The 27,249-nt window shown below is 45.0% G+C and overlaps 1 protein-coding gene and 1 non-coding gene across 3 annotated transcripts; both read right to left on the reverse strand.

Moving 5' to 3' along the window:
* ARPC3 (actin related protein 2/3 complex subunit 3) lies at positions 1-24,077 on the reverse strand. Of its 2 annotated transcripts, none has more exons than XM_044275765.1 (7): positions 23,968-24,077; positions 12,391-12,490; positions 6,496-6,572; positions 6,336-6,404; positions 4,938-5,064; positions 2,426-2,520; positions 1-445 (listed from the first exon to the last, which is right to left on the reverse strand). In XM_044275765.1, exons 2-7 carry the CDS (start codon positions 12,476-12,478, stop codon positions 383-385), a joined length of 519 nt encoding a protein of 172 aa, XP_044131700.1. In that variant the 5' UTR covers positions 12,479-12,490; positions 23,968-24,077; the 3' UTR covers positions 1-382. The 2 variants fall into 2 exon arrangements, with proteins under 2 accessions (XP_044131700.1, XP_044131699.1); XM_044275764.1 differs by lacking the exon at positions 23,968-24,077 and adding an exon at positions 18,027-18,172.
* LOC122925265 lies at positions 12,910-13,016 on the reverse strand. The gene has a single exon (XR_006387580.1). It is a non-coding gene; the product is annotated as a U6 spliceosomal RNA (small nuclear RNA).
* Positions 24,078-27,249: the final 3,172 nt, after the last annotated feature.

Raw genomic sequence — 27,249 nt, forward strand, 5'->3', positions numbered from 1 at the left:
TTAACAAGAGCCACTGTCGTATTCTTTAATAATGTCCTATCCTGCAGTATATAGGCAAAGAAAAACAATCCTGACATTCTTTTTTAAAGTAGAGCAAGCCATTAAAATGTGCGCCATTTATTGGTATACAGGAGATGATGTTCATGGTAACAAATCACTGTTCCAACCAGTGGAGATACAGCAAAGCACAAAGCCACCAAACATTAATTAAGAAAGGATTTTTTACTTTATTAAGCACCAGCTTAACAATGAATATTCTCCTAAATCCCAGTTTACTTGCTTTGTTTGGCTGTAACTGTTCATAATACAACACAGTAAAAAACTTTAGCTCAAAAGCACAACAAAATAATTCAATAATTTCCATTTTCTTCTGCTTCTTTATTTATTGACCAGGACCAGACAGAGATTTGTTCATGAACTGTTTCTTTGCAAAGCACATCCACCACTGCAGAAAGAAAGGGATCACGTTAAATGACACCAAATACTAAAACTGCTGTTTCTGTTAACACCATGTTCGCATTGTACATCAACATGTACACTAAACGTAAGACCAAGACATGTACATATTGATGGCCAATTTTCAGGATAGGTCATCAATATCAGATAGGTGAAGGTCAGACTCCTGGGACCCCCAGCAATCAGCTGAATGAAGAGGCTGCGGCGCTCCATGAGAGCTTAGACTTCTTCCTAGACATCAGTCACACAGCCTAGACGTAGGTCAGCCCCATTCAAGGTAACGGGGCTGAGCTGTGATACAGAGCACAGGCGCTATCAAATAGACAGTGCTATGCTTGGCAAGCTGCAGTGCTCACTGAAGCTCCGGTGAGTGCCAAGGCTTCCTCAAACAGGTGATCGGTTGGGGAGACCGGGAGTTGGACCCCTGCCGATCTGATATTAATGACCTATCCTGAGAATAGATCATCAATATGTAAATCCCCCCCCCCCCCAAAAAAAAAATACTTTAAAAAGCATATTCAACATAGTACAAGAAGTAACAAAAGACAGACTGCTTGGCAAATACTACAGTTTCATGCACATGGAACATGGTATGAACATAGTCTAAGGCTACTTTCACACTAACGTTAATATTTTTTGGTATTGAGATCCGTCATAGAGTCTCAATAGCAGAAAAAAAAAGCTTCAGTTTTGTCCCCATTTATTGTCAATGGGGACAAAACGTAACGGAACACAATGCTCCAAAATGCATTCCGTTCTGTTCTCATACCGGAGAGCAAACCGCAGCTTGCTTTCAGTCCTTGGATGCGGAGCAGGACGGATCCGTCATGACCCACAATGCAAGTCAATGGAGACGGATCAGTTTTCTCTGACACCATTGAATTTCAATGGAGTTCGTGATGGATCCGTCTTGGCAATGTTAAAGATAATACAAGCGGCTCCGTTGATAACAGATGCAGATGGTTGTATTATCAGTAACGGAAGCCTGCCGCATCTAGTAAAAACGCCAGTGTGAAAGTAGCCTAAGACGGTAGAGCAAAGCATGTGCGTTTTATGTCAGCTACTATGAATGAATGAATTAAAGTCTCCAAAAAATCCCGAGTGGCATAGAGAGGACAATGGAGCGGCCATACCGAGGACCAACACCGCGTCTATTTACAGTGCAATACCTATGGCTGCCACCTGATCCCCCCCTGAGGCGTAACATCACTACCTGCCGATTACAACTGGACACATTTTAGTATCACAAGTACTGGACCTTGAGTGGTTCAATATAAGATGCATTATTATCATTCATCTTTGAGCATTAACTGTACTTGAGATTTCTGAGGGGGTGATCTAAATAGCTTTTAGAGCGGCACTTCAATCATGGTCAGATAGTCACTTTATTATTAGAGCGCCTTTTCATGTGACTTTATCACTGTCATTTTATCAATGCACCTTATTAAGATGATCGAGATGGGTACTATTCCATTTTCTGTTGTCCGCTGATGAACTGGCGCCTTATGGCGCAGTGAAACGAGTTGGGACTTAGTGGGACCAAAAAATATTTGCCTATTCAACATACAATTTTGTATTTTTGTTTGGATTTATCTTTTTGGTAACTGGTAGTGTGCGTTTATACTGTATATTTGATACCCTGACCTGACCACTGGACAACTATCTTGTGACCTTGGTGATGGGACCTTTCTCTGTGTCAGGGATTGACTAGGAGGTTCCAGACAAGGGATCGCCCCTATCAGGGCGGCCATTCCGTTTTTTAGGGAGGTATTAAATAGAAATCGGGAGAGGGGCAGGGATAATTTTTCTTTCCTATAGAACACTAAATGGTAGGAGATGGTACCAAGTGATTTCACATTGTCCTAACATTAAAAGTGAAGTTTTAGTGGTGTTTTTTTCTGTGATGCCACACTAAACACAAAGCCTGTTTGATATACAATCTAATCAATTGTAGGTAATGCAGTCTTACCTTGCTGGGCTTGTCTGTTTGAGGGTCAAACACTTTTTCACATAGTCTAAGGCCAGTCTCCTGCCTCAGCTGCTGCAAGTATGCCCTCATCACCTCTGAGAGAAGGTAACCAAAAAATACACAAGTCACAGACCAATAAAATATATGATTTTATTTAGCAATTATACAGCTTAGGTTTTTTCAAGCTAAAATCATGTGTAGATTATAATGGGATCATTAAAGAGGTATGCCAGGATAGGTGATAACTATTAGATTGGTGGTTGGCCTACCCTAGGACACCACCAATCACGATGATCGGCTCAGCATCTCCTGCTCTATAACAGGCTGCCTGCGGCGACAGGTTCTCTTTAATATTACACACCAAAGCAAATATTTCCCCAAAAATAAGTACAAACTGGTGTAAAGTAGAACTGGCTTAGTTGCCCATAGCAACCAATCAGATTCCTCCTTTCATTTTCCAAAGGAGCTGTACAAAATGAAAAGAGGAATCTGATTGGTTGTTATGGGAAACTAAGCCAGTTCTACTTTACACTAGTTTAATAAATGACCCCAAAAGTGCCTAATGCTATTGCCCAAATTACATAACACCAATAATAGCCTATAGACCAAAAATAAATAATATCACAAGATCTAATCAATGTGTATAATTCATTTTATTAAGCATAGCACATGATAGGAGTTGTTGTTAACAGTATTCTAATTGATGGTGGTGGGCAGGGAACAGGAAATATAAGCACAGTAGTATATGGCCTGAATAGGCTAAATGCACACGATCAGGATTGTGTGCGGATTTGAGTGCGGAAAATCCGCACCGTAGGTCATGTACATTGTATTCTATGAGAATTTGAAATTCTCAATGCACACAATGCAGATTTTTTTTTAGTGCGGATATTGACCTGCAGTGCAGATTTCAAAATCCGTGGCATGTCAATTCATTTTATTTTTCCTGACCGTATTTTCTTCATTCACTTAGTAAAATCCGCACCAATTGATGCGGATTGACCGCACAGATTTGCCTGCAAACACCTGCAGATTTCAGTGCAGATTCTCCGCATATGAATCCTGAACGTGTGCATGTATCCTTATAACGTGATCGCACTAATCAAAGGTAACATAATTGTTGTGATGTAGCCACAAAAAACATCCACGTGATGTTCCTCCCCTGAGGAAGCACTTGGTGCACTGCACTTTCCAATTTATTTAGTACACGTTTCATCGCTTGGATGTTTTGTGTGGCTACATCACAACAATTATGTTACCTTTAATCAGGTCACGTTATATTCAGGCCATACACTACTGTGATTGTATTTCCTGTTCCCCGTCCACCACCATCAATTAGGAGTTGTTTTAACCAGTATTTTATCATGTAGCTGTGCTAAGTAAATTGTTCTAGATATTTATTTTCTTATTTTTAAACATTTCCCAAGAGGCATCCATATTTAGACACCCTTTACCGCTGAATACTGCACAGATAAGGCTACTTTCACACTTGTGTTTAACTTTTCCATTCCAGTAGTGAGATCCGGCATAGGATCTCACTACTGGAGAAAAACGCTTCCGTTTTGTCCCTATTCATTGACAATGGGGACAAAACGTAAGTGAACAGAATGGAATGCTCCAAAAATGCATTCCGTTCTGTTTGGCTGCGTTCCCATACCGGAGAGAAAACCGCAGCAAGCTCTTGTACACAAAAGAAAACGGATCCGACAACCACTGTCTTTCAGTGGAGTTCATGTCGGATCAGTTATGGATATTTTAAAGATAATATAACCGGATCTGTTCATAACGGAGGCAGATGGTTGTATTATCAGAAACGAAAGCGTTTTTGCTGATCCCTGCCGGATCAGGCAAAAACTCAAGTGTGAAAGTAGCCTAAGACGGTAGAGCAAAGCATGTGTGTTTTAGGTCAGCTACTATGAATGAATCCCGAGTGACAATGGAGCGGCATAGAGAGCCTTATCCGTAGTGTTGCTGTCCTGCATCAAAGTCCTGATCAGCCTAATAACACGGACATGTAAAGCTGCAACCATGAAATGTCAGATTATTGTGGGAGCTCTAGTGACCAGTGTCTTGGACCATTCCAATATTTTTTGTGGCCAAAACTATACTAAAAACCTGATTTAAATGATATGAGCTTTTCTCATTGTACATTACCTTGCTCTTGTATTAGTTGACAGACCTATTAGGAGTCATTAGGTAAGGAAAATCAGAACGGATCATACCAGATCTGTCACATTCGTCATGCACCCGGAAAGGAAAAAAAACTAGTACATGTCGCCAGCGTGAACAGAGCATTTGTAAGCACGGAAAAATAACTTATGGGACCCTGATCTCCTCGTGTCCTCACTGGCCCATTAGAAGGATTTAAACTTTGATCCCAGTGATCCTTCTAACCACCAGGCAATTGTGGATTAAAGCTCAGTCTGGGGTCCTTTGCCAGAGAAGAAAATGTCACCTACTTAGTTTTCCACATCTGTCTCCTCCTTCATAGCAACCAAGAGCTGAATCTTACCGTCCTCCTGTTTGTTGGAAGGTTTCACATACATGGCACTGAGTGGGAACCCTGGTTCTCCTGGAATGGGGAAGTTCGTAATTCCTAGAGTGTACATTTCCTTTTCTCCCTGTCCTTTAGAATTGCACTGGTTCAAAAGAGGAAAAACCCATTAGTTACCTAGAGAATAGACACTTACCAGGCTTTATGTTCATCCCTCAGAGCAGAAATAAACATGGACAGCTATCATCTCAAACATCCGAGAACAGAGGTCGGTAAATGCCAACCAAGCAAGGATTTTGTCAGATTTTATAAAGATTCAGTATTGGAATTAATCTAATCTTCACTACATGATCAATATTTTTCATTGATAAAAATGTAAAATCATATGTCTGATGACATGGTTTACCAACAAGTAGTAAACTATAACAGCAGATATCGGAAACTTTGGTTCAGGTAACGTACTGGTCCCGAGACAAGGTACGGTACGTTCTCATGACTGACAATTCCTGAAATATCTAGCAAGGGAACATATACGTGGGAAATGACAGCTGGGTATAGAATGCACAGATTTCCTGGAAAGTGGAAAATAAACATACATGTATTTTTAGTAAAAATATAATTAATATCACAGCCTGGAATTGTTAGAATACCGTTACGCTACTATTCATGCACTCCATCAGTAGCACAGCGCCAATATTGTCTTGAGCTGAGAAATAGCATCAGGTGCGGACGTCTGGCGATAAACGGTGTCCAAGTTTGGTTTCTAGGGATCCCTTACTTAACCGCTTAAGTCTTTTCTATGGCAGTGTCAGGCATGCCCCTAGTAACTAGTCTAGATCTGATTAATGTAATCTTCAGATCCAGAGGGTTTCCCATAAATATATTTATTATCTATCCACAGGTTAGAGGACGGTCTTGCTGGGACCACCACCAGCACGCGGACCCAGACCATATTCCTGCTCACCAGCACGTCTATGGTGAAGAGGAGCTACAGACCGTATGGAAGGTACAGAAACAGCCAACACTAGGATATATCCTAAGGAATGTCGCTCACTTATCAGCTGCACGGTTAAGGGCTGAACTATCGAAGAACCAATTTAATGCAAATACAGCATTTCCAATAAAATCCGATCACTTATCAAGGGTACGACTACACAGTGATTTTAGGCGCGGCACCTTTCGCATGCCCGAGTATTGCAGTGTAGCAGGGCAGCCTTAGGAACTAATGCAGTTGCCGCGTGACTCACACATTTGCTGCGACCATGTATTGACTGCGATTCGTGGTCGTAGCAAACGCAAGTTTTTTTTACCAAATATGTATTGCCATATATTATACAATTATTTTTCCTCGCCATACAATATTTTCATTGGCTAATTTTGTAAATCTGATATGTGGCATTTGAAGCAAATTCTCACCTTTTGCAACTTTTTCAAGCACTCAGAAATATAAAGGGTGATGTAAATCAAGGTCCGGTCAGCTTCATTCTGTATAAAAATACAAAAATGAATGAAGGGCAACTGAATACGTTGTGACAATACAGCACAAAACACAATTGGTATAGCTCAAACCACTTGCCTTGATTTCGTAGTTTTTGAAGAACACATTGGCCTTGAAATAATAAATGGCTTCATCAATAATATCTGTGTCCTTTGCTAGAAAAATAAGGAATCTCTATGAAATCACATTTCTAATACAGTCATATACAGGGTAATATAATACTACTTGACTGATCTAATAATGCCATGTACATTATGCAAATCACTGCAAAACTAATATGTATTTCCTCACCATGGCCAGTAATAAAACAAGCCCAATAATCTGATCTCAAACAATCCGATTGCCACAAGCTTGCCACACAGGGTGTCAGAATGGCAATGTTGTAGGAAATACTGTTGCTACCCTGAATATTGGTGTATTAACGGCCTCTCTATGAGCCGAAGGAGAAGCCAGCTTGTCCATGCAATACAATGATGCTTAAAAGGGTTGTGCCATCAGGGGATGGTTGTGCGTTAGGACAACCTCTTAAAAAAGTTTATATATGTAATGGATCTCAAAGGGGTTTTGGGACAGCTTTTTAAAGGGAGTCTTTCACCTAATCTGAGCGTTTTAGACCGCTCAGATCAGGTTATAGACTCTTTGACCCTCATTACAATGGTACCTTTGTTTTCTGTGTCCCTCGTCCAGATCATGAAAAAAACACTTTTTAAACGTATGCAAATGATCTTCTGAAGGTGCCCAGGGGAGGCGATACTGGGCAATGTGCCCAGAAAAACACACCTCTTTCAGCCCTCTGGCCCGCCCTTCTGTCCTATTATTACCTCCTCCTCTGCCTCCAGCCGGCGGACGTCACCTGCGCACTGCTCTGCCCATTATGGGCAGAGGAACAGCTTTTCATATTGCGCATGCGCCGGCCAACGAAAGAGGCGGAGGTAATAATAGGACAGAAGGGCGGACCAGAGGGCTGAAAGAGGTGTGTTTTTATGGGCACATTGCCCAGTATCGCCACCCCTGGGCACCTTCAGAAGATCATTTGCATACGTTTAAAAAGTGTTTTTTTCATGATCTAGACGAGGGACACAAAAAAGAAAGGTAACATTGTAATGATGGTCAAAGAGTCTATAACCTGATCTGAGCGGTCTAAAACGCTCAGATTAGGTGAAAGACTCCCTTTAACCACTTCAACCCCGCTAGCTGAAACCCCCTTAATGAACAGGCCACTTTTTACACTTCTGCACTACACTACTTTCACCGTTTATTGCTCGGTCATGCAACTTACCACCCAAATGAATTTTACCTCCTTTTCTTCTCACTAATAGAGCTTTCATTTGGTTGTATTTCATTGCTGCTGACATTTTTACTTTTTTTGTTATTAATCGAAATTTAACGATTTTTTTTGCAAAAAAATGAAATTTTTCACTTTCAGTGGTAAAATTTTGCAAAAAAAAACGACATCCATATATAAAGTTTTCGCTAAATTTATTGTTCTACATGTCTTTGATAAAAAAAAAAATGTTTGGGTAAAAGTTATAGCGTTTACAAACTATGGTACAAAAATGTGAATTTCCGCTTTTTGAAGCAGCTCTGACTTTCTGAGCACCTGTCATGTTTCCTGAGGTTCTACAATGGCCAGACAGTAGAAACACCCCACAAATGACCCCATTTCGGAAAGTAGACACCCTAAGGTATTCACTGATGGGCATAGTGAGTTCATAGAACTTTTTATTTTTTGTCACAAGTTAGCGGAAACATTTTATTATTATTTTTTTTTCTTACAAAGTCTCATATTCCACTAACTCACTAACTCACTATGCCCATCACAAAATACCTTGGGGTGTCTTCTTTCCAAAATGGGGTCACTTGTGGGGTAGTTATACTGCCCTGGCATTCTAGGGGCCCTAATGTGTGCAAAGTAGTTTGAAATCAAAATGTGTAAAAAATGACCTGTGAAATCCTAAAGGTGCTCTTTGGAATGTGGGCCCCTTTGCCCACCTAGGCGGCAAAAAAAGTGTCACACATGTGGTATCGCCGTACTCAGGAGAAGTTGGGGAATGTGTTTTTACATATACCCATGCTGGGTGAGAGAAATATCTTGACAAAAGACAACTTTTCCCATTTTTTTATACAAAGTTGGCATTTGACCAAGATATTTATCTCACCCAGCATGGGTATATGTAAAATGACACCCCAAAACACATTCCCCAACTTTTCCTGAGTACGGCGATACCACGTGTGACACTTTTTTGCAGCCTAAATGCGCAAAGCGGCCCAAATTCCTTTTAGGGGGGCATTTTTAGACATTTGGATCCCAGACTTCCTCTCACGCTTTCGGGCCCCTAAAAAGCCAGGGCAGTATAAATACCCCACATGTGACCCCATTTTGGAAAGAAGACACCCCAAGGTATTCCGTGAGGGGCATGGCGAGTTCCTAGAATTATTATTTTTTCTAGGCACAAGTTAGCGGAAATTGATTTTTTTTGTATTTTCTCACAAAGTCTCCCTTTCCGCTAACTTGGGACAAAAATTTCAATCTTTCATGGACTCAATATGCCCCTCACGGAATACCTTGGGGTGTCTTCTTTCCGAAATGGGGTCACATGTGGGGTATTTATACTGCCCTGGCATTTTAGGGGCCCTAAAGCGTGAAAAGAAGTCTGAAAAAAATGTCTAAATGGAGCCTTACAGGGGGTGATCAATGACAGGGGGGTGATCAGGGAGTCTATATGGGGTGATCACCCCCCTGTCATTGATCACCCCCCTGTAAGGCTCCATTCAGACGTCTGTGTGATTTTTACGGATCCACGGATACATGGATCGGATCCGCAAAACGCATACGGACGTCTGAATGGAGCCTTACAGGGGGGTGATCAATGACAGGGGGGTGATCAGGAAGTCTATATGGGTGATCACCCCCTTGTCATTGATCACCCACCTGTAAGGCTCCATTCAGACGTCCGTATGTGTTTTGCGGATCCGATCCATGTATCAGTGGATCCGTAAAAATCATACGGACGTCTGAATGGAGCCTTACAGGGGGGTGATCAATGACAGAGAAGTGATCAGGAAGTCTATATGCGTGATCACCCACCTGTAAGGCTCAATTCAGACGTCCGTATGTGTTTTGCGGATCCGATCCATGTATCAGTGGATCCGTAAAAATCATACGGACGTCTGAATGGAGCCTTACAGGGGGGTGATCAATGACAGGGGGGTGATCAGGGAGTCTATATAGGGTGATCATGGGTGATCAGGGGTTAAAAGTGACAGGGGGTGTGTAGTGTAGTGGTGTTTTCTGGTACTTTACTGAGCTCCCTGTGTCCTCTGGTGGTCGATCCAAACAAAAGGGACCACCAGAGGACCAGGTAGCAGGTATATTAGACGCTGTTATCAAAACAGCGTCTAATATACCTGTTAGGGGTTAAAAAAAAAATCACATCTCCAGCCTGCCAGCGAACGATCGCCGCTGGCAGGCTGGAGATCCACTCGCTTACCTTCCGATCCTGTGAACGCGCGCGCCCGTGTGCGCGCGTTCACAGGAAATCTCGCGTCTCGCGAGATGACGCGTATATGCGTGACTGTGCGCAGCGCCGCCACCTCCGGAACGCGAATCTGCGTTAGGCGGTGCGGAGGTGGTTAATCATGAGTGACCCCCCCCCAGGGATCAGCTGTTCTCAGGGGCTGCGGCACTGGAACTACACAGCTCCATACACTGCTGGTTACTGCAGCCTAGGGCTGAAACGATTATTCGAATAACTCGATTAAATCGAGTCAAAAAATTCATCGATGCAGTTTCCCTGCATCGAGGAATCGTTTACATCACGTGATCACGGAGCGGGAGTGAAATTAAGCGTCTCACTCACCGCTTCCGTGTCCTCCGGAGGCCAGAGAGGCAGGACTGAGCCGGCACAGCGGAGGGAGGAGGAGGGAGTCTCTCCCTCCCCACTGTGCGCGGCTGCCGCTGAAGACCAATGAGGACAGAGTAGGAGGAGGAAGGGAGGGACTGTGGCCACTGCGCCACCAATGAATGTGCCGGCCATATCCCACAGGGTCCCCCTCCTCCCCCCCATCATTGGTGGCAGTGTCAGTTCCGATCGGAGCCCCAGCAGTGTAATGCTGGGGCTCCGATCGGTTACCATGGCAGCCAGGACGCTACTGAAGTCCTGGCTGCCATGGTATGTTAGTTAGCAGAGAGCAGCGCATTATACTCACGTGCGCTGTGGCCGCCGGTCGCTCCTTCTTCTGTCTGTGCGGCGGATTGCTAATGCTTACAGCATTACCAATGCGCCGCACAGACCTATGAGAAGGAGCGACCGTCGGCCACAGCGCACGTGAGTATAATGCGCTGCTCTCTGCTCACTAACATACCATGGCAGCCAGGACTTCAGTAGCGTCCTGGCTGCCATGGTAACCGATCGGAGCCCCAGCATTACACTGCTGGGGCTCCGATCGGAACTGACACTGCCACCAATGATGGGGGGGGGGGGGGAGGGGGACCCTGTGGCCACTGCCACCAATGATTAATACTGGGGAGGGAGGGGGGGTTGCGTTACCAGAGGGGGCAGGCAGATCAGAGGCTGGGGGGGCAGGCAGATCAGAGGCTGGGGGGGGGGGCAGATCAGAGGCTGGGGGGGGGAGGGGAGGCAGATCAGAGGCTGGGGGGGGGAGGGGAGGCAGATCAGAGGCTGGGGGGGGGAGGGGAGGCAGATCAGAGGCTGGGGGGGGGAGGGGAGGCAGATCAGAGGCTGGGGGGGGGAGGGGAGGCAGATCAGAGGCTGGGGGGGGGAGGGGAGGCAGATCAGAGGCTGGGGGGGGGAGGGGAGGCAGATCAGAGGCTGGGGGGGGAGGGGAGGCAGATCAGAGGCTGGGGGGGGGAGGGGAGGCAGATCAGAGGCTGGGGGGGGGAGGGGAGGCAGATCAGAGGCTGGGGGGGGGAGGGGAGGCAGATCAGAGGCTGGGGGGGGGAGGGGAGGCAGATCAGAGGCTGGGGGGGGAGGGGAGGCAGATCAGAGGCTGGGGGAGGGGAGGCAGATCAGAGGCTGGGGGAGGGGAGGCAGATCAGAGGCTGGGGGAGGGAGGCAGATCAGAGGCTGGGGGAGGGGAGGCAGATCAGAGGCTGGGGGAGGGGAGGCAGATCAGAGGCTGGGGGAGGGGAGGCAGATCAGAGGCTGGGGGAGGGGAGGCAGATCAGAGGCTGGGGGAGGGGAGGCAGATCAGAGGCTGGGGGAGGGGAGGCAGATCAGAGGCTGGGGGAGGGGAGGCAGATCAGAGGCTGGGGGCAGGCAGATCAGAGGCTGGGGGCAGGCAGATCAGAGGCTGGGGGCAGGCAGATGGAGAGAGAGTGGTTAATGGAGGCTGCAGGCACCACCTTGGCATGTATAAAGTTATTGATTTAGAGAGGGGTTAATGAAGGCACCTCCAAGGTGCTTTCATTAACCTCTTCAAACCAATAACTTTATACATGCCTAATGCCAAGGTGCTTCCATTAACCCCTCCAAACCCAATGGGCATGTATAAAGTTATTGGTTTAGAGGGGTTAATGGAAGCACCTTGGCATTAGGCATGTATAAAGTTATTAACCCCTTCAAACCAATAACTTTATACATACCTAATTACGTACGTTATTTTAAGTAGCTTTTTCTTATTAGATTACTCAATGAATCGAGAAATATAATCGATAGAATACTCTATTACAAAAATATTCGTTTACTGCAGCCATTCACATGCATGCGGCAGTGCTGCAATAACCAGGCCCACCCTCTACACAGTGTACAGAGCCGTGTACCCCCAGGGCCGGAAAACCCCTAAGAGTCCTGGAAAACCCCTTAAAATTATTAAACTTTGTTTACATAAATCCAGAAAAACTGAATTTAATTCCTCACAGGTCTCATGTAGAGCGCAGTGCTGACACTGATCGCCGGTCAGCGTGCTGAGACTCGTATCCGTCCTGCAGCAGGAATGTCAGCGACTACTTACTCTCTCTGGGGGCAGGTCCCTTGAACTGGCTCCTAATCGGCAGTAATGCCATGTTTCCGATTAGTTTGGTGTCTGGTTCCATTAACATAGAGTGGTAGGCCTGGAACACATACAAACTGTTACAACGCGTTACACAAAATATTATTATAATTATTTTTTTTAAACGTATGTTTTATTGTTTCCAATAATAAAATAAAATATTACATACAAGAAATGTGCATTGTGTTACTTGTTTCAAACATCAATCTAATCTTGCAGGACCTTTGTAGTCCCAATAAAAAGGGAGGAAATAAGAAAAAAATGTTACAATATAATAAATTAACTTAACCAAATTAAATAACAAAAAAATAACAATAATAAAAAGGGTGGCAAGGAGTTATATGCTCGACATTACATCACAAGAGTAATGAAACTTTGTAGAATTGGGAGTTAAGCCAGTTATGCCACTTAGCCTTGACTAGTTTATTGGAGACTGAGGCGTTGATCATCTCATAGAGACAGCTGTCGTTAACGGAGTTAAACAATATGGAACGCTTCACGAATTTGCATGTCATCCTTGCGCAGGGACCATGCTAATCTTCTCTCTATCGTTCCAATTTTAGTATATGTGCTGCCGAAGCGAGCACACGTTAGGCATGGATCTGCACAGATGGATCCGTTCAAATAATACAAACGTCTGCATCCGTTCAGAACGGATCCGTTTGGCTCCGTTTCGTCAGATGGACACCAAAACGCTGCAGGCAGCGTTTTGGTGTCCGCCTCCAAAGAGGAATAGAGACGGAACGGAGGCAAACGGATCTATCCCTATTGACTTACATCGTGTGCCAGGACAGATCCGTCTTGCTCCGCACCAGATCACGGACAGAAAAACGCTTCAAAGCGGAATGGAGACAGAACGGAGGCAAACTGATGCTTTCTGAGCAGATCCTTTTCCATTCAGAATGCATTAGGGCAAAACTGATCCGTTTTTGACCGCTTGTGAGAGCCCTGAACGGATCTCACAAACGGAAAGCCAAATGCCAGTGTGAAAGTAGCCTTACATAAAATCTACAGAAATTCAATGACAGAAAACCAGAGGGGATATTTTGCATTATAAGAATGGTTGGGAGAAGAATGCATGGTACAAAAGAAAACACTTCTAAAAAAAAAAAAAGTACATTTCTGGCTATTTTCTGTATGTACGCTACAATTATATTAGCAGATAATAAGTGAGCAAATGTACGTGTAATGGCTGTTCTGCTGGCTGGTACGGCAGACACTGTGATTCACCCAGGATTCTGAATACCTGTGTATGCATAGGCAGAGAGGACAGCGAGTCATTCTTTATACAGGTTACTGGGCTGGTGACCATAGCCATTTAGGATCTGTGCTTCTGGAGCGGTCTGATAGAAGACGCCTGATAGCCCAGCGAGCACCCTCACTCCAGGCTAATGCTGGGGTTTTCTTTTGTAGACTGCCATCTCGGCAAATTCAGCTAATCTGTTCACGTATTGTTGCTGCTGTGCCTGTGGGTTGGAGTGGCCCAGAGCCAGGGGTGCTGTTGGGCTGCCGGGTCTCACAGCCTGCAGGTGCTGTGTAGAGGTGGTTGCCATGTGGTGCTGCGCCAAAATATGTAAAGAGCCTCCTTGATGTGGTGAATAGGCCTATGCATGAAAACTTTACAAAGTGCCTCGTGGACCGTTTACTAATTATGCTGAGAAGCAGCAGATCAATGCAGGACATGTGGATTTGTCATCCGTGGTTTTCCCCCCTCTAGACCAGAGATCAGCAACCTTCAGCACTCCAGCTGCTGTAAAACTACAACTCCCAGCATGCAAACATGTGCGGCTGTTCTTGTGAGGGCTCTTTTACAGGTGCGGCTGTTCTTGTGAGGGCTCTTTTACACGTGCGGATGCCGTGCAGGTTAGGGTACTTTCACACTAGCGCTAGTGTGATCCGGCAGGCTGTTCCATCGTCGGAGCTGCCTGCCGGATCCGCCGATCAGTGTGACAACTGACAGCATTTGTAGACGCATCCGGGTGCGGATCCGTATACAAATGCATTGCAAGAACGGATCCATCTCTCCGCTTGTCATGCGGAAGGACGGATCTGTCTTGCAATCTTTCACAGTTTTCCCGGTCTGCGCATGCGCACACCGGAAGGACGGATACATCCTTCAGTTGTTTTGCAATGCCGGATCCGGCACTAATGCAAGTCAATGGGAATTAATACCGGATCCGGCATTCCGGCGACTGATCAGGCATTTTGGACGGACATAATACCTAAGCATGCTGCGGTATTATGTCCGGCCACAACGCCTAACCGTGACTGAACGGAAGGCATACTGATGCAAACTGAACGGATTTCTGTCCATTCAGAATGCATGGGGATATGCCTGATCAGTTATTTTCTGGCATAGAGCCCTTTTGACGGAACTCTATGCCGGAAAAGAATAACGCAAGTTTAAAAATACCCTAATCCGCTGCGTAAAAGACAGCAAAGCCGCGCTCTGGACTGCAGAGACACAGAGTATTAACATGATTGATAATGCTCCGTGCCTCTCTGTGATCTTTTTACTAGAAAATCACCGTGAGATAAAGTTGTCACCGTGGTTTTGTAGTAAAGAGATCACAGAGAGGCACAGAGCATTATCAATCATGTTACTGCTCCGTGTCTCTGTTGTCCGGAGAGGGGCTTGGCTGTCTTTCACGCAGCGGATTACCCGCACGGCATCCGCTCGTGTGAAAGAGCCCTAACTCCAAAAGAAGTGAAATGGAGCATTCTGGGAGTTGTAGTTTCTGGAGTGCCAGAGGTTGCTGATCCTTGCTCTACAGTTTGCCATCATTTGCTGCACACTGTTCACATTTTTTGCAACATGAAAGATCAGGACATCTCCAGACTGAAGACCGATCTCTTTTTGTTTTGATGTACTTTTTCGTTTAACGCTGTAATAACTAGGTCCACTTTCATTTCCTCCCCCTCCCCCACATTCCAATAGCCATAATTTTTTTAATTTTCCGTTTACATAGCCATATGAGGACTTATTTGTTTTTTTTGTGGGATAAGTTGTATTTGTTAATGGCACCATTTCATTTATCATGTCTTCTATTGGAAAACAGGAAAAAATTCTGTGTGGTTTTACAAAAAAAAAAACAACACTATTCCAACAAGCTTTTCTAGGTTTTGACATTACGACATTCACTGTGCGCTAAAAATGACACGAAGTCCTTATTCTGCGGCTCAATGCGATTACAGAAATACCAAATTTGTATAGTTTTTTAGTTTTAATACTTAAAAAATATATATAAAAATCTAACCTTTCTTTGAATCGTCCTTTTCTGAAAGCCAGCACTTCTATCCACAGAGCTGTATGAGGGCTTGTTTTTTTGGGGATGAACTGTCATTTTTTTTGGTACCATTTTTGGGGTGCGTGCAACTTTTTGATCACTGTGAGGCCTCTTTCACACGATCGTATGCCCTCCGAGATATACAGTCTGTGAGCGGGCCATATGTCCCGGATCGGCATTGATCAGGAGCACACAGCATCATAGATTACAATGATCCTGTGATTACAATGCCGCTATGCACGTTGGGCCGATGGTGGGGCTATTGTTCCACACCCATATGGTCTCACGAGTATGGGACAATAGTCCCGCGGGCGGCCCGACGTGCACCGCGGCATTGTAATCTATGATGCTGTGTGCTCCCGTGCGCATGATCAATGCCGCTCACGGACCGTATATCTCGGAGGGCATACAGACGTGTGCAAGAGGCCTGATTCAATTTTGGGGGGGAATGGAGGACAAAAAAATTGTGAATTATGTTTTTTTTTCTGTTACAGGGTACACCACACAGAACGAATATTTTTATATTTTGGTAGTTCAGACATTTTTGGATGTGGTGGTTAACGGTTTTGTTTATTTTTCATTGTTTACCGTATTTTTCACCCTATAAGACTCACCTAGGTTTTTGAGGAGGAAAATAAGAAGAAAAATATTTTTAACCAAAAGGTGTGCTTTTGAAGTAATGGTGGTCTGTGCATGACACTACTATGGGGGATCTGTGGGTGGCACCGTTATGGGTGGGGGAGATCTGTGGATGACACCGTTATGGGGGTGGATCTGTGGATGGCACTGCTATATATGTGTCACCCACAGATTCCCCACTCCATAAAAGTGGCATCCACAGATGCCCTAATATACCGGAGCTAAACCTGTGGGAGGGGCCGGTGGCATGCAAATGAGGCGGTGCCAATGCGGTGACTGTACTTCGGCCCCGCCGCTCACTCACTGCTTTATTGCCTAAACCTTTTAGAATAATAGCTTTCATTGAAGTTTCACTCATCGCAGCCACGCGATTTCAGCGTCATTGAGGCCGGATGCCTCCATATAGCCTCCATCTACCGCATATGGAGCAGGCTCAGCGCAGCAGCCCGCTTCATACATTCCCTCGGGTATGTCAAGGTGGCTGAAGGGGTTAAAGCATGTTTATATGCGAACACGGAGCAGGCAATTATCAGGAACAAACTGTTCCCTCCTGATAATTGCTGCTTATGAGTGGAATTAAAGAGCTGCATTTACACGCAGCGATCACCTCCACTGTATGAGGAGGGAAGACTACCGCTATCGCGTGTCCTCATACAGAGTCATTGTTCCTGGGCAGCAGATCATTGTTGGTGCCCACATACCAATGATTTTGGTTTTGCTTATTCATTGGGTGATCAGTGGCACCTGCAGATTATTGGGAGACAGTGTTCATACTAACATTCCTTCCCAATAATCCTCCTTTATTGTCCGGTGCAGTCACTTTTGATTACACCGACGGCTGCGACACCACACTGACTGCTGCCATACCTACCACAAGTTGCCGCAGGAGTGTGCACAGCACAGAAAGCCACATCCTGTTCCCTTTTCAGTCAGGCTACTTGAACCATTATACATAGGGGACATTGACACGACCATAGTGTTCTGTGGATCCGCAAAACACGCAATTTGCGGACTGCACATGGCCTTCACTATCACAGAAAATGCCTATTCTTATCTGCAATTGCAGACAAGAATAGGACAAACTCTATATTTTTGCGGGGCAGCCATTAAAATGAATGGGTCTGCACCCATCCCGCAAAATCATGGAACGGATGCGGACTCATTCATACGGTCGCGTGAATGAGCCCTAATGCTGGATCTTCATAACTCCTTGTAGGAGATAAGAAGTATTAACTCTTGAGTTCTGACATATCAAGGTAGAATAACGGATACAACAATCTCTAAGAAATCTGGGTCCCAATCCATAACCCCCCACCACCACCACCAGCGTTCCCAGGCTCATGAGAGTGCCCAGTTACCAGTACCACCCCATACACTGTATAACAGATTTCCCTATAGGAAGCAAATATGACATCCATACTGGTTGTCACCCAGCAGTCAGGGCACAGCACAACCAAAGGACTGGGAGATGTAGTACTGTAATGGAAATCAAAAGCCACCTAGAACAGCCTCAGCACTGCTACATCATGAGTCCCCGGTGCAGGTAGAGCGCTTCCTTCGGCCTCACCCATCACTTCCTGAAGAACACACACAGTCCTGCACCGGGTTACACGCCGCACGTCAGGCATTCCGGTGATCGTCCTCTAGTATTGCTACCACTTCACCACTTACCGGCATGATTGCGGTAACGTAGCAGGAGACGATCGCTACACACCGGGGATACTGCTTAGACACTTCCGCTGTCCCACCCTATGAGCCAGAAGCAGGAAGTAAAACGATTGCGATTCCGCCCGTGACCGCTAGAGGCAGCAAAGCAGCTTACGATGTGGCTGAAGGCAAAGGAGCAGCGCAGCTTGTGGCCGCTAGGCGGAGATGTGGAGCTGTTTTTTTTTTTTTACAGCTCACACCACTGCACAGGCGCTAGATGTTTTTTCTAGGGAGCTGCCACATGCTCAGGTTTTCTGATGATGTTTTCGAAGCAAAGACTAGAAGTTCATTAAAATATGAGCAATGGTAGCTGTCCTTCATACTTTTTCTTTTTTATGATCCAAACCTGATTTTGGCTTAAAAACTGCATAAAAAAACCTGAGCAGGTGGCAGCACACTTTCTGCACAGGGAGCATGCAGGAGAAAATCTCTGGTCACCTGCACATGTAGCAGAATACATGCCGGTTTCCCCCCGAGTGAACTCCTGTACGGAAAAACCGCAGCATATTACAGTACCATTAAAGTGTGCACTAATCTTATGTACACTTTGCGGATTTTCTCTGTGCGTAAATCGACCTGCCGTGCAGTTCAAATTAAATAGCATGTCACTTATGTTTGTGGTTTTAGCTGTGGAGTTTACCCTTTTCAATTGAAGGGTGAGATCTGCGCCAAAACCGCATCAAATTCGCACATCAAACCACTGTTTGTGCTGCAGAAACACACACAAATCTACACGGATCTTAGGGGTGTTTACCTGCAACCGTGTGCCGGGAGCCTTAGGGCTCTTTCACATGAGCGGATGCCGTGCGTGTCACCCGCTGCGTAAAAGAGAGCCAAGCCGTGCTCCGGACAGCAGAGACACGGAGCAGTAACATGACTGATAATGCTCCGTGCCTCTCTGTGATCTTTTTACTACAAAATCACAGAGACAACTTTATCTCACTGTGATTTTATAGTAAAAAGATCACAGAGAGGCACGGAGCTTTATCAACCATGTTACTGCTCCGTGCTTCTGCTGTCCGGAGCGGGTCTTGGCACTCTTTCACGCAGCGGATTACCCGCACAGCATCCTCTCATATGAAAGAGCCCTTAGGTTATGACCCACGGTCCGATCCCCCACCTTCAATACCATGGAGCTATTAACAATTGCTTTAGGGTACGACCACACGGCCCGATCCCCCACCTTCAATACCGCGGGGCATTAAGAATTCTGACCGCCTATTCAGAGTGGTCTTTATTAGTTAAAAATCAGGCAGGTGGTTCTTGACCACAGCTGTCCGCGACTCGAATGGTGCGAATATGATACAGAAATGAATTTCCGTGCGGATCTTATGTGCATTCACCTGCACTCAGGAGATCTTAGGGTGGAGGCACATGGTGCAGATTTATGTGTAGAAAATACGCATGAAATCTGCACCAAAAAGTACATAAATCCGCACTATTGTGTTTTTGTTGCAGATTTGAAGCAGATTTCAACGTCCCATTGAAAAGGGTGAAATCAGCAGCTAAAACCGCAAACATAATTGACATGCTATTTAATTCAAAAACCGCAAGGCAGGTCACGCACACAAAAAAAATAGTCTGCAAAGTGTACATGAGATTAGTGTAATCTCATACACTTTGCTGGTACTTTAGTACTACGTTTCTTCTATACAGGAATCCGTGCGGAGAAAAGCATGTATTCCGCAACATGGTGGCCTAAGATACTTCTGATACTACTTCTCATTTTTTTTTTTTATTTACTCCTGGTTTTTGCTTCTAAGACTAGGGCTACACGACGACATGTATCGCACAACAAATTTTATAATGATAGTCTATGGTGTCGCACTGCGACATGCTCCGACTGCGACACTACAGTAGCAAAAAATCCATCCAAGATGGATTTTTCTGCGACTGACGCGTCGCATGTCGCAGTGCGACACCATAAAAATGGTCACGTGACATTGGTGCGACAAAATGTAATGCGACACATGTTGCAGTGTAGTAGCCCTATGTGTCGCCCGACTCATGTCGTCTTGTAGCCCTAGCCTAAAACTGCATCAGAAAGCCTAAGCATATGGCAGTACCCTAGGAAAAATATCTAGTCTCTATGCAGTGATGTGTGAGCTGTGAAAAGCTCGATTGACATGCTGCAGATTTCAAAACCCGCACAGCAGATCAATTCCCGCACTTTAGATGCGAGAAACTCGCTGCGTTTCAGTGTGAGTTCCTGTTCTCACCTCCACTCCTCTGACAGGATCACACAGCATTATAATAATTTTTAATGCTGTGTAACTCTGGCTGAATTACACTGACATAATGCTGTCAGTGTCTTGCAATAAATTCCAGGACTCTCAGGTTACACAGCATTTTAAATAATTATAAGGGCTTATGCACACGACTGCGGGCCGCCCATAATAGAAATGCCTATTCTTGTCCACAAAACGGACAAGAATAGGACATGTTCTATATTTTTTGCATCAGGACGCAGACATTCATGATCCCGGCATCACATCGCCTGAGACCCGGCGCAGTAGGTAGCGATGATGTCGCTTCTAGCACAATGGCCTGCAGTCTTTGAGGCTGAACGGTGGGGACAAAGGTAGGTCGGCCCCTCAGAGGTAGGTCGGCCGCTGTCTGAGGCGAAATGCTCATCTTTCCTCATTGAAGATGTGTCTCTGCTGCTTACAGGCTGCAGATAATTGGCTCATTGCATGCAGCCACATGTTTGAGACCCCTGCCTTAGGCCTAAATCACATATCAGTATTTGTAAGTGTTGTAGAAAAATGAATAGTCGTAATCAGCTCGCATCAAAGTTTGTGTAAGGAAAAAGGCAAATCCATTTTCCCTCAACTGCAGTAAGAGACAGACCCAGTTGCTACCATCTTGATTGAAATTCTGAGCAACTCCTTCCCCTCCTTGCCCAGTCTCCGTCCTTTATTGACTAACAAAAGGTGTAAAAGGGGCTGGCCCAAGACAAGGATACAGGAAGTGATGACATACAGGAAGTGATGACATATACAGGAAGTGATGACATAGGAAGACAAGACACCATCATTTAGAATAACATAGCCAGCTAACAAACACATGTATACAATAATCTAACATTACCACTGGAGCGAACTTTATCCAGCCTTGCTCAGTGATCAATGCCAGATAAAGTTACTATGATCCACATGCATGTTTATTTACAGTACAGCGTCATTATCTCCAGCGGCTGATCAGGCGCACTAGAGACAACAAACGCACGTTTCTTTACAGGACATACACGGGAAGATATCCACTCCAATGGTTTACCCTGACACTGAGAGACATGATGACAATACACAATATATTAAATACACATCCTAATAAAATTTCCACAACAGTAAGCCAAACCAGTTCTGGACCAAAAACAAGAAACCACTACAAATCTTTCTATTATACCATAGCTCTGTGTAGGCTCAGGTTCTGGTTTTGGCTTATTGTCGCTGATGGAAATCACTGAGCAAACACGACCATATCAATTAGACCTAACACATAGTTCAAAGACACCTTTTTCCATCACACAAGAGGCACACAGAAAAATTGGCGCACCGGTGTAAAAAAAGGAAAACACCCATTTGCTCCATCCTGACCAGGTGGGATTCATTCCCAACGTGAATCCCCTGATAATGTTTGCAAAAACTTAATGCGATCTCATGGTCCCACCAACACCAACTTCCCTTGACATTACTTTCATTGGACTTAGAAAAAGCTTTTGATTGCCTTTCATGGGAATACCTGTTATCCGTCCTCCCTTTACTCCCACGGCCTTCTTGAAATTGCCCTCTGCTACCGCCTCACCTATTAAAATTGGAAGAGGTACGAGGCAGGGATGCCCCCTATCCCCAGCCCTTTTTGCTTTAGAAATCGAACCTCTAGCTGCCCTTATATGGCAAGACCCCAACATCACAGGGATCACCATGGGGACTCAGGAATTAAAGGTGAATCTATTTGCAGATGACCTGCTCCTAACAATCACTACCCCGGCTCTCTCTCTCTTCCCAACCTTAATGTCCTTTTGCAAGAGTTCTTTAAAGCCTCTGGATTGAAAATAAATACCTCTTAGACTCCATTCACACGTCCGCAAGTGTGGTCTGCATCCGTTCCGCAATCGTGTGGAACGGGTGCGAAGTTGCAGATCCATTCATTCTCTATGGGGACGGAATGGATGCGGGGAGCACACTATGTGCTCTCCGCATCCGCATTTCTGGAGCGCAGCCCCGAACTTACGGTCCGCAGTTCCGCAAGAAAATAGAGCATGTCCTATTCTTGTCCGCAGCTGTGGACAAGAAGAGGACTTCTCTATTTAGTGCCGGCCATGTGCGGCCCGGTGTATTGCGGATCCACAATACACCACGGACATGTGAATGGACCCTAAGTCTGAGGTCCTACACTGTAACACTCCTCCCAACACCATTGCCCTAGTAGAACGAGAATTTGGCTTCCGCACTTGCCCCAATAAATTGCCTTACCTAGGCTTTTACCTTACTGCTTAACTATCCAATATTTAGAATGAACTATTTTCCCCTTTATTGAGGGATCAGGTCTAATCTGGGCAAATGGGACTCGCCTCTGTCGTCTTGGTTAGGCAGAATCCACCCATCAAAATGGTAATCTTACAGCGTTTGTTATACCTATTTAAGACCAATTCCAGTTCCCCTAGCAGATCTTCACCGGCTCCATCGTGATCTTTCACAGTGGAGGCCAGTTCCCAATTTCATTAAGTACTATAAAGCAGTACAACTAGCACAGTTCCTCCTGGTCCACGGTCACCAATGCCCTCCGATATGGGTAGCCCTGGAGACGTTCATGATCGCCCCCCTGTCCTGGCCTGCATTATTTTGGGGTACAAACCCTCGACCTTAGGTCTAGGTCCCTTTTATATTTTTGTGCCCTACAACTATGGAGGTCTGTACGCTTTTGAAAGAATTGCATTAAGAAATGGGACACCTAGGAGTTGAAAGGACTGTAAACTTGATCAGAGAAAGATTATTTTAGCCACATATGCAGAGAGACGCTGAGCAATACATTAACCACCCGTGCACCTGCCTGAAAGACAAACGCCCTAATAAGCCTACCAGAATTATCCCTTTGAGATGGTCTCCATCGACTTCCTCCATCTGGAAATGTGCAAAGGAGGTTATGAGTATATACTAGTAGTAATAGACCACTTCACCAGGTTTACTCAGGCCTACGCAACCAAAAACAAGTCAGCAAAGACTGTGGCCGATAAGATATTCAGTGACTTTGTCTTGAAATTCGGTTTTCCTACCAGAATTCACCATGACATGGGAAAAGAATTTGAAAACCAGTTATTCTTGGCCTTAGGAAAACACTACCACATTCAGAACTCCCACATGACTCCATATCATCCAGAAGAAAACGGACAAAGCAAAAGATTTAACCGCAAAGAAAGACTGGGAGAATTCACTTACCCAGGTAATACATACATACAACTGTACCAAAAGTGAAGCTACGGGATATTCTCAATTTTTCCTACTGTTCGGGAGATTTTCAAGACTACCAATAGACAGCATGTTTGACAATCCAGTCGTGGAAAAATATAAAAACCACTCTGAGTATGTAATAACATGGACAGATAGGATGACTGAAGCCTATCAGGTTGCTTCAAAGGTAGCTACACAAGCTGTGCAAAGAGGAAAAGAGCACTATGACAGAAAAACTCATGGAGTAGAACCTTCACCCAGCAGTAGAGTCCTTGTAAAAAACCTGACTGAAAGAGGAGGACCAGGAAAACTGAGATCGTTCTGGGAAGACACTGTACATGTTGTCCTGAGGAGAAGGTGTGAAGATAGCACAGTGTATGAGGTAAAGCCAGAAACTGGAAAAGGCCGAACAAGAATCCTACACCGAAATTTGTTATTGCCTTGCGATTACTTACCTGTCGACCAAGGTCAGCAGATACCTGACAGACCCAGTACTAGAAGACGGGGCCAAGTTTCAAAGATTCCTTAACCAGCAACACAGACATCTGAGGGAACATCAGAAGATGAATTGGATCTTGAACAACAACAATGTAGATTGCTCATCCCTGTAACCCAAAGAGAGAACACAAGGGAAAACATAGAACTGAATCCTGAAGCAGCAGAGTTTTATTCTTGCCTTGTTGGAAACGAGTGAGGAATGTTCAGAGGAAGCTCCAGAGGAAGTTACAGAGAAAGATACAGTGGAAACTACTGAGGAAGAGCCTGTAAGTCAACCGGAAAACACGACATGTTCATCAGGAAACACAGAAGAAGAAAACTCTTTACCAGAAAACTCAACAGAGACAGTTGACAGCGATGAAGGCGAGTTTGAGGACGCTTCGGATGCCTTACCGCTACGCAGGATACAACCCAGCAGGAACAGGAGACAGCCAAAAGTTCTGAGTTCAGTAGTATAGCCAGGAATGCAGTAGTACAGGTTATACAGGTCCTTCTAAAAAAATTAGCATATTGTGATAAAGTTCATTATTTTCTGTAATGTACTGATAAACATTAGACTTTCATATATTTTAGATTCATTACACACAACTGAAGTAGTTCAAGCCTTTTATTGTTTTAATATTGATGATTTTGGCATACAGCTCATGAAAACCCAAAATTCCTATCTCTAAAAATTTGCATATTTCATCCGACCAATAAAAGAAAAGTGTTTTTAATACAAAAAAAAGTCAATGTTCAAATAATGTTGTTCAGTTATGCACTCAATACTTGGTCGGGAATCCTTTTGCAGAAATGACTGCTTCAATGCGTGGAGGCAATCAGCCTGTGGCACTGCTGAGGTGTTATGGAGGCCCAGGATGCTTCGATAGCGGCCTTAAAGAGGACCTTTCACTCGTATACAAACTAAAAACTAACTATACCTGTGGGCAGAGCGGCGCCCAGGGGTCCCCCTGCACTTACTAGTATGCCTGGGCGCCGCTCCGTTCGCCCGGTATAGGCTCCGGTGTCTCAGCTCCGTCTGTTGTATTGGACTGATTTTTTGTAGGAGGCGTGTCCCTTGCTGCAGCACTGGCCAATCGCAGTGCACAGCTCATAGCCAGTCTATGAGCTGTGTGCTGCGATTGGCCAGCACTGCAGCAAGGGACACGCCTGAGCTGAGACACCGGAGCCTATACCGGGCGAAAGGAGCGGCGCCCAGGCATACTAGTAAGTGCAGGGGGACCCCTGGGCGCCGCTCTGCCCACAGGTATAGTTAGTTTTTAGTTTGTATACGAGTGAAAGGTCCTCTTTAAGCTCATCCAGAGTGTTGGGTCTTGTGTCTCTCAACTTTCTCTTCCCAATATCCCACAGATTCTCTATGGGGTTCAGGTCAGGAGAGTTGGCAGGCCAATTGAGCACAGTAATACCATGGTCAGTAAACCATTTGCCAGTGGTTTTGGCACTGTGAGCAGGTGCCAGGTCGTGCTGAAAAATGAAATCTTCATCTCCATAAAGAATTCAGCAGATGGAAGCATGAAGTGCTCCAAAATCTCCTGATAGCTAGCTGCATTGACCCTGCCCTTGATAAAACACAGTGGACCAACACCAGCAGCTGACATGGCACCCCAGATCATCACTGACTGTGGGTACTTGACACTGGACTTCAGGCGTTTTGGCATTTCCCTCTCCCCAGTCTTCCTCCAGACTCTGGCACCTTGATTTCCGAATGACATGCAAAATTTGCTTTCATCCGAAAAAAGTACTTTGGACCACTGAGCAACAGTCCAGTGCTGCTTCTCTGTAGCCCAGGTCAGGCGCTTCTGCCGCTGTTTCTGGTTCAAAAGTGGCTTGACCTGGGGAATGCGGCACCTGTAGCCCATTTCCTGCACACGCCTGTACACGGTGGCTCTGGATGTTTCTACTCCAGACTTAGTCCACTGCTTCCGCAGGCCCCCAAGGTCTGGAATCGGTCCTTCTCCACAATCTTCCTCAGGGTCCGGTCACCTCTTCTCGTTGTGCACCGTTTTCTGCCACACTTTTTCCTTCCCACAGACTTCCCACTGAGGTGCCTTGATACGCACTCTGGGAACAGCCTATTCGTTCAGAAATTTCTTTCTGTGTCTTAGCCTCTTGCTTGAGGGTGTCAATGATGGCCTTCTGGACAGCAGTCAGGTCGGCAGTCTTACCCATGATTGCGGTTTTGAGTAATGAACCAGGCTGGGAGTTTTTAAAAGCCTCAGGAATCTTTTGCAGATGTTTAGAGTTAATTAGTTGATTCAGATGATTAGGTTAATAGCTCGTTTAGAGAACCTTTTCATGATATGCTAATTTTTTTAGATAGGAATTTTGGGTTTTCATGAGCTGTATGCCAAAATCATCAATATTAAAACAATAAAAGGCTTGAACTACTTCAGTTGTGTGTAATGAATCTAAAATATATGAAAGTCTAATGTTTATCAGTACATTACAGAAAATAATGAACTTTATCACAATATGCTAATTTTTTGAGAAGGACCTGTATATTGTGCATACGGGTAATGAGATTTATTTTTTTTCCGTTCAGCCTCTGGGCTGAAAGAAAAAATGAACGGCACAGATTTCTTCATTCACATCAATCGATGTGGATGAATAAATCATTGCCGGGATTTTTATTTTATATATATATATATATATATATATATATATTTATACACACAAAGTGTTTGCCAAAGCATATGAACACCGCCACCTCCTCAGCTCATATGCCTCGGCAAACGTATCTTTTACTGCAGAGGAGAACTCTCGTCTTGCAGCGCCGCATACACCGACTTGTGTGTAATCTGACAGCAGCGCAATGCTTCTGTCAGAATGCACATCAGTGCTGCAGGCAGCTAGTCGATCGGTTGGTCCACCTGGAAAATAAAAAAAACAAAAGAAAAAAACAGGCCGCAACGCAATAATTTTATTAACTTTATAACAACTTTTAAACAGAACATATAAACTTTAACTTTTTGAACTGAACGTTAACTTTTTTGCTTACTGAACCTCTCCTTCCCCATGGGACAATGTGCAAAGCGCAAATCGCCCCAAAGATGTGGCGAAGTACATTATGCACTTTGTCCCAGGTGAAAGGAGAGGTTTGCAGCAGCTGTGTGTGAATGGGCCCTAATAGCCCTGTGTGCCTGTCCTGTGAGATGTGATCCCTATGCTAAGTGTACCTGTGTGTGGTACTTCCGGAAACACTCTCCAAAACATAGGGCAGGGTGGTCAGGGCAGTCAGG

This window comes from Bufo gargarizans, chromosome 1, assembly GCF_014858855.1.
Source record: "Bufo gargarizans isolate SCDJY-AF-19 chromosome 1, ASM1485885v1, whole genome shotgun sequence".
Classification (NCBI taxonomy): Eukaryota; Metazoa; Chordata; class Amphibia; order Anura; family Bufonidae; genus Bufo; species Bufo gargarizans.

Bases quoted from the DNA above. Each gene is read 5' to 3' on its own strand.
- ARPC3 (XM_044275764.1), bottom strand. The intron at 6,573-12,390 runs GTAAGTAGTCGC...TTATTTTTCTAG, and splicing joins GGGACCTGCCCCCAGAGAGA to CAAAGGACACAGATATTATT. The intron at 6,405-6,495 runs GCAAGTGGTTTG...ATTTTTATACAG, and splicing joins TCAAAAACTACGAAATCAAG to AATGAAGCTGACCGGACCTT.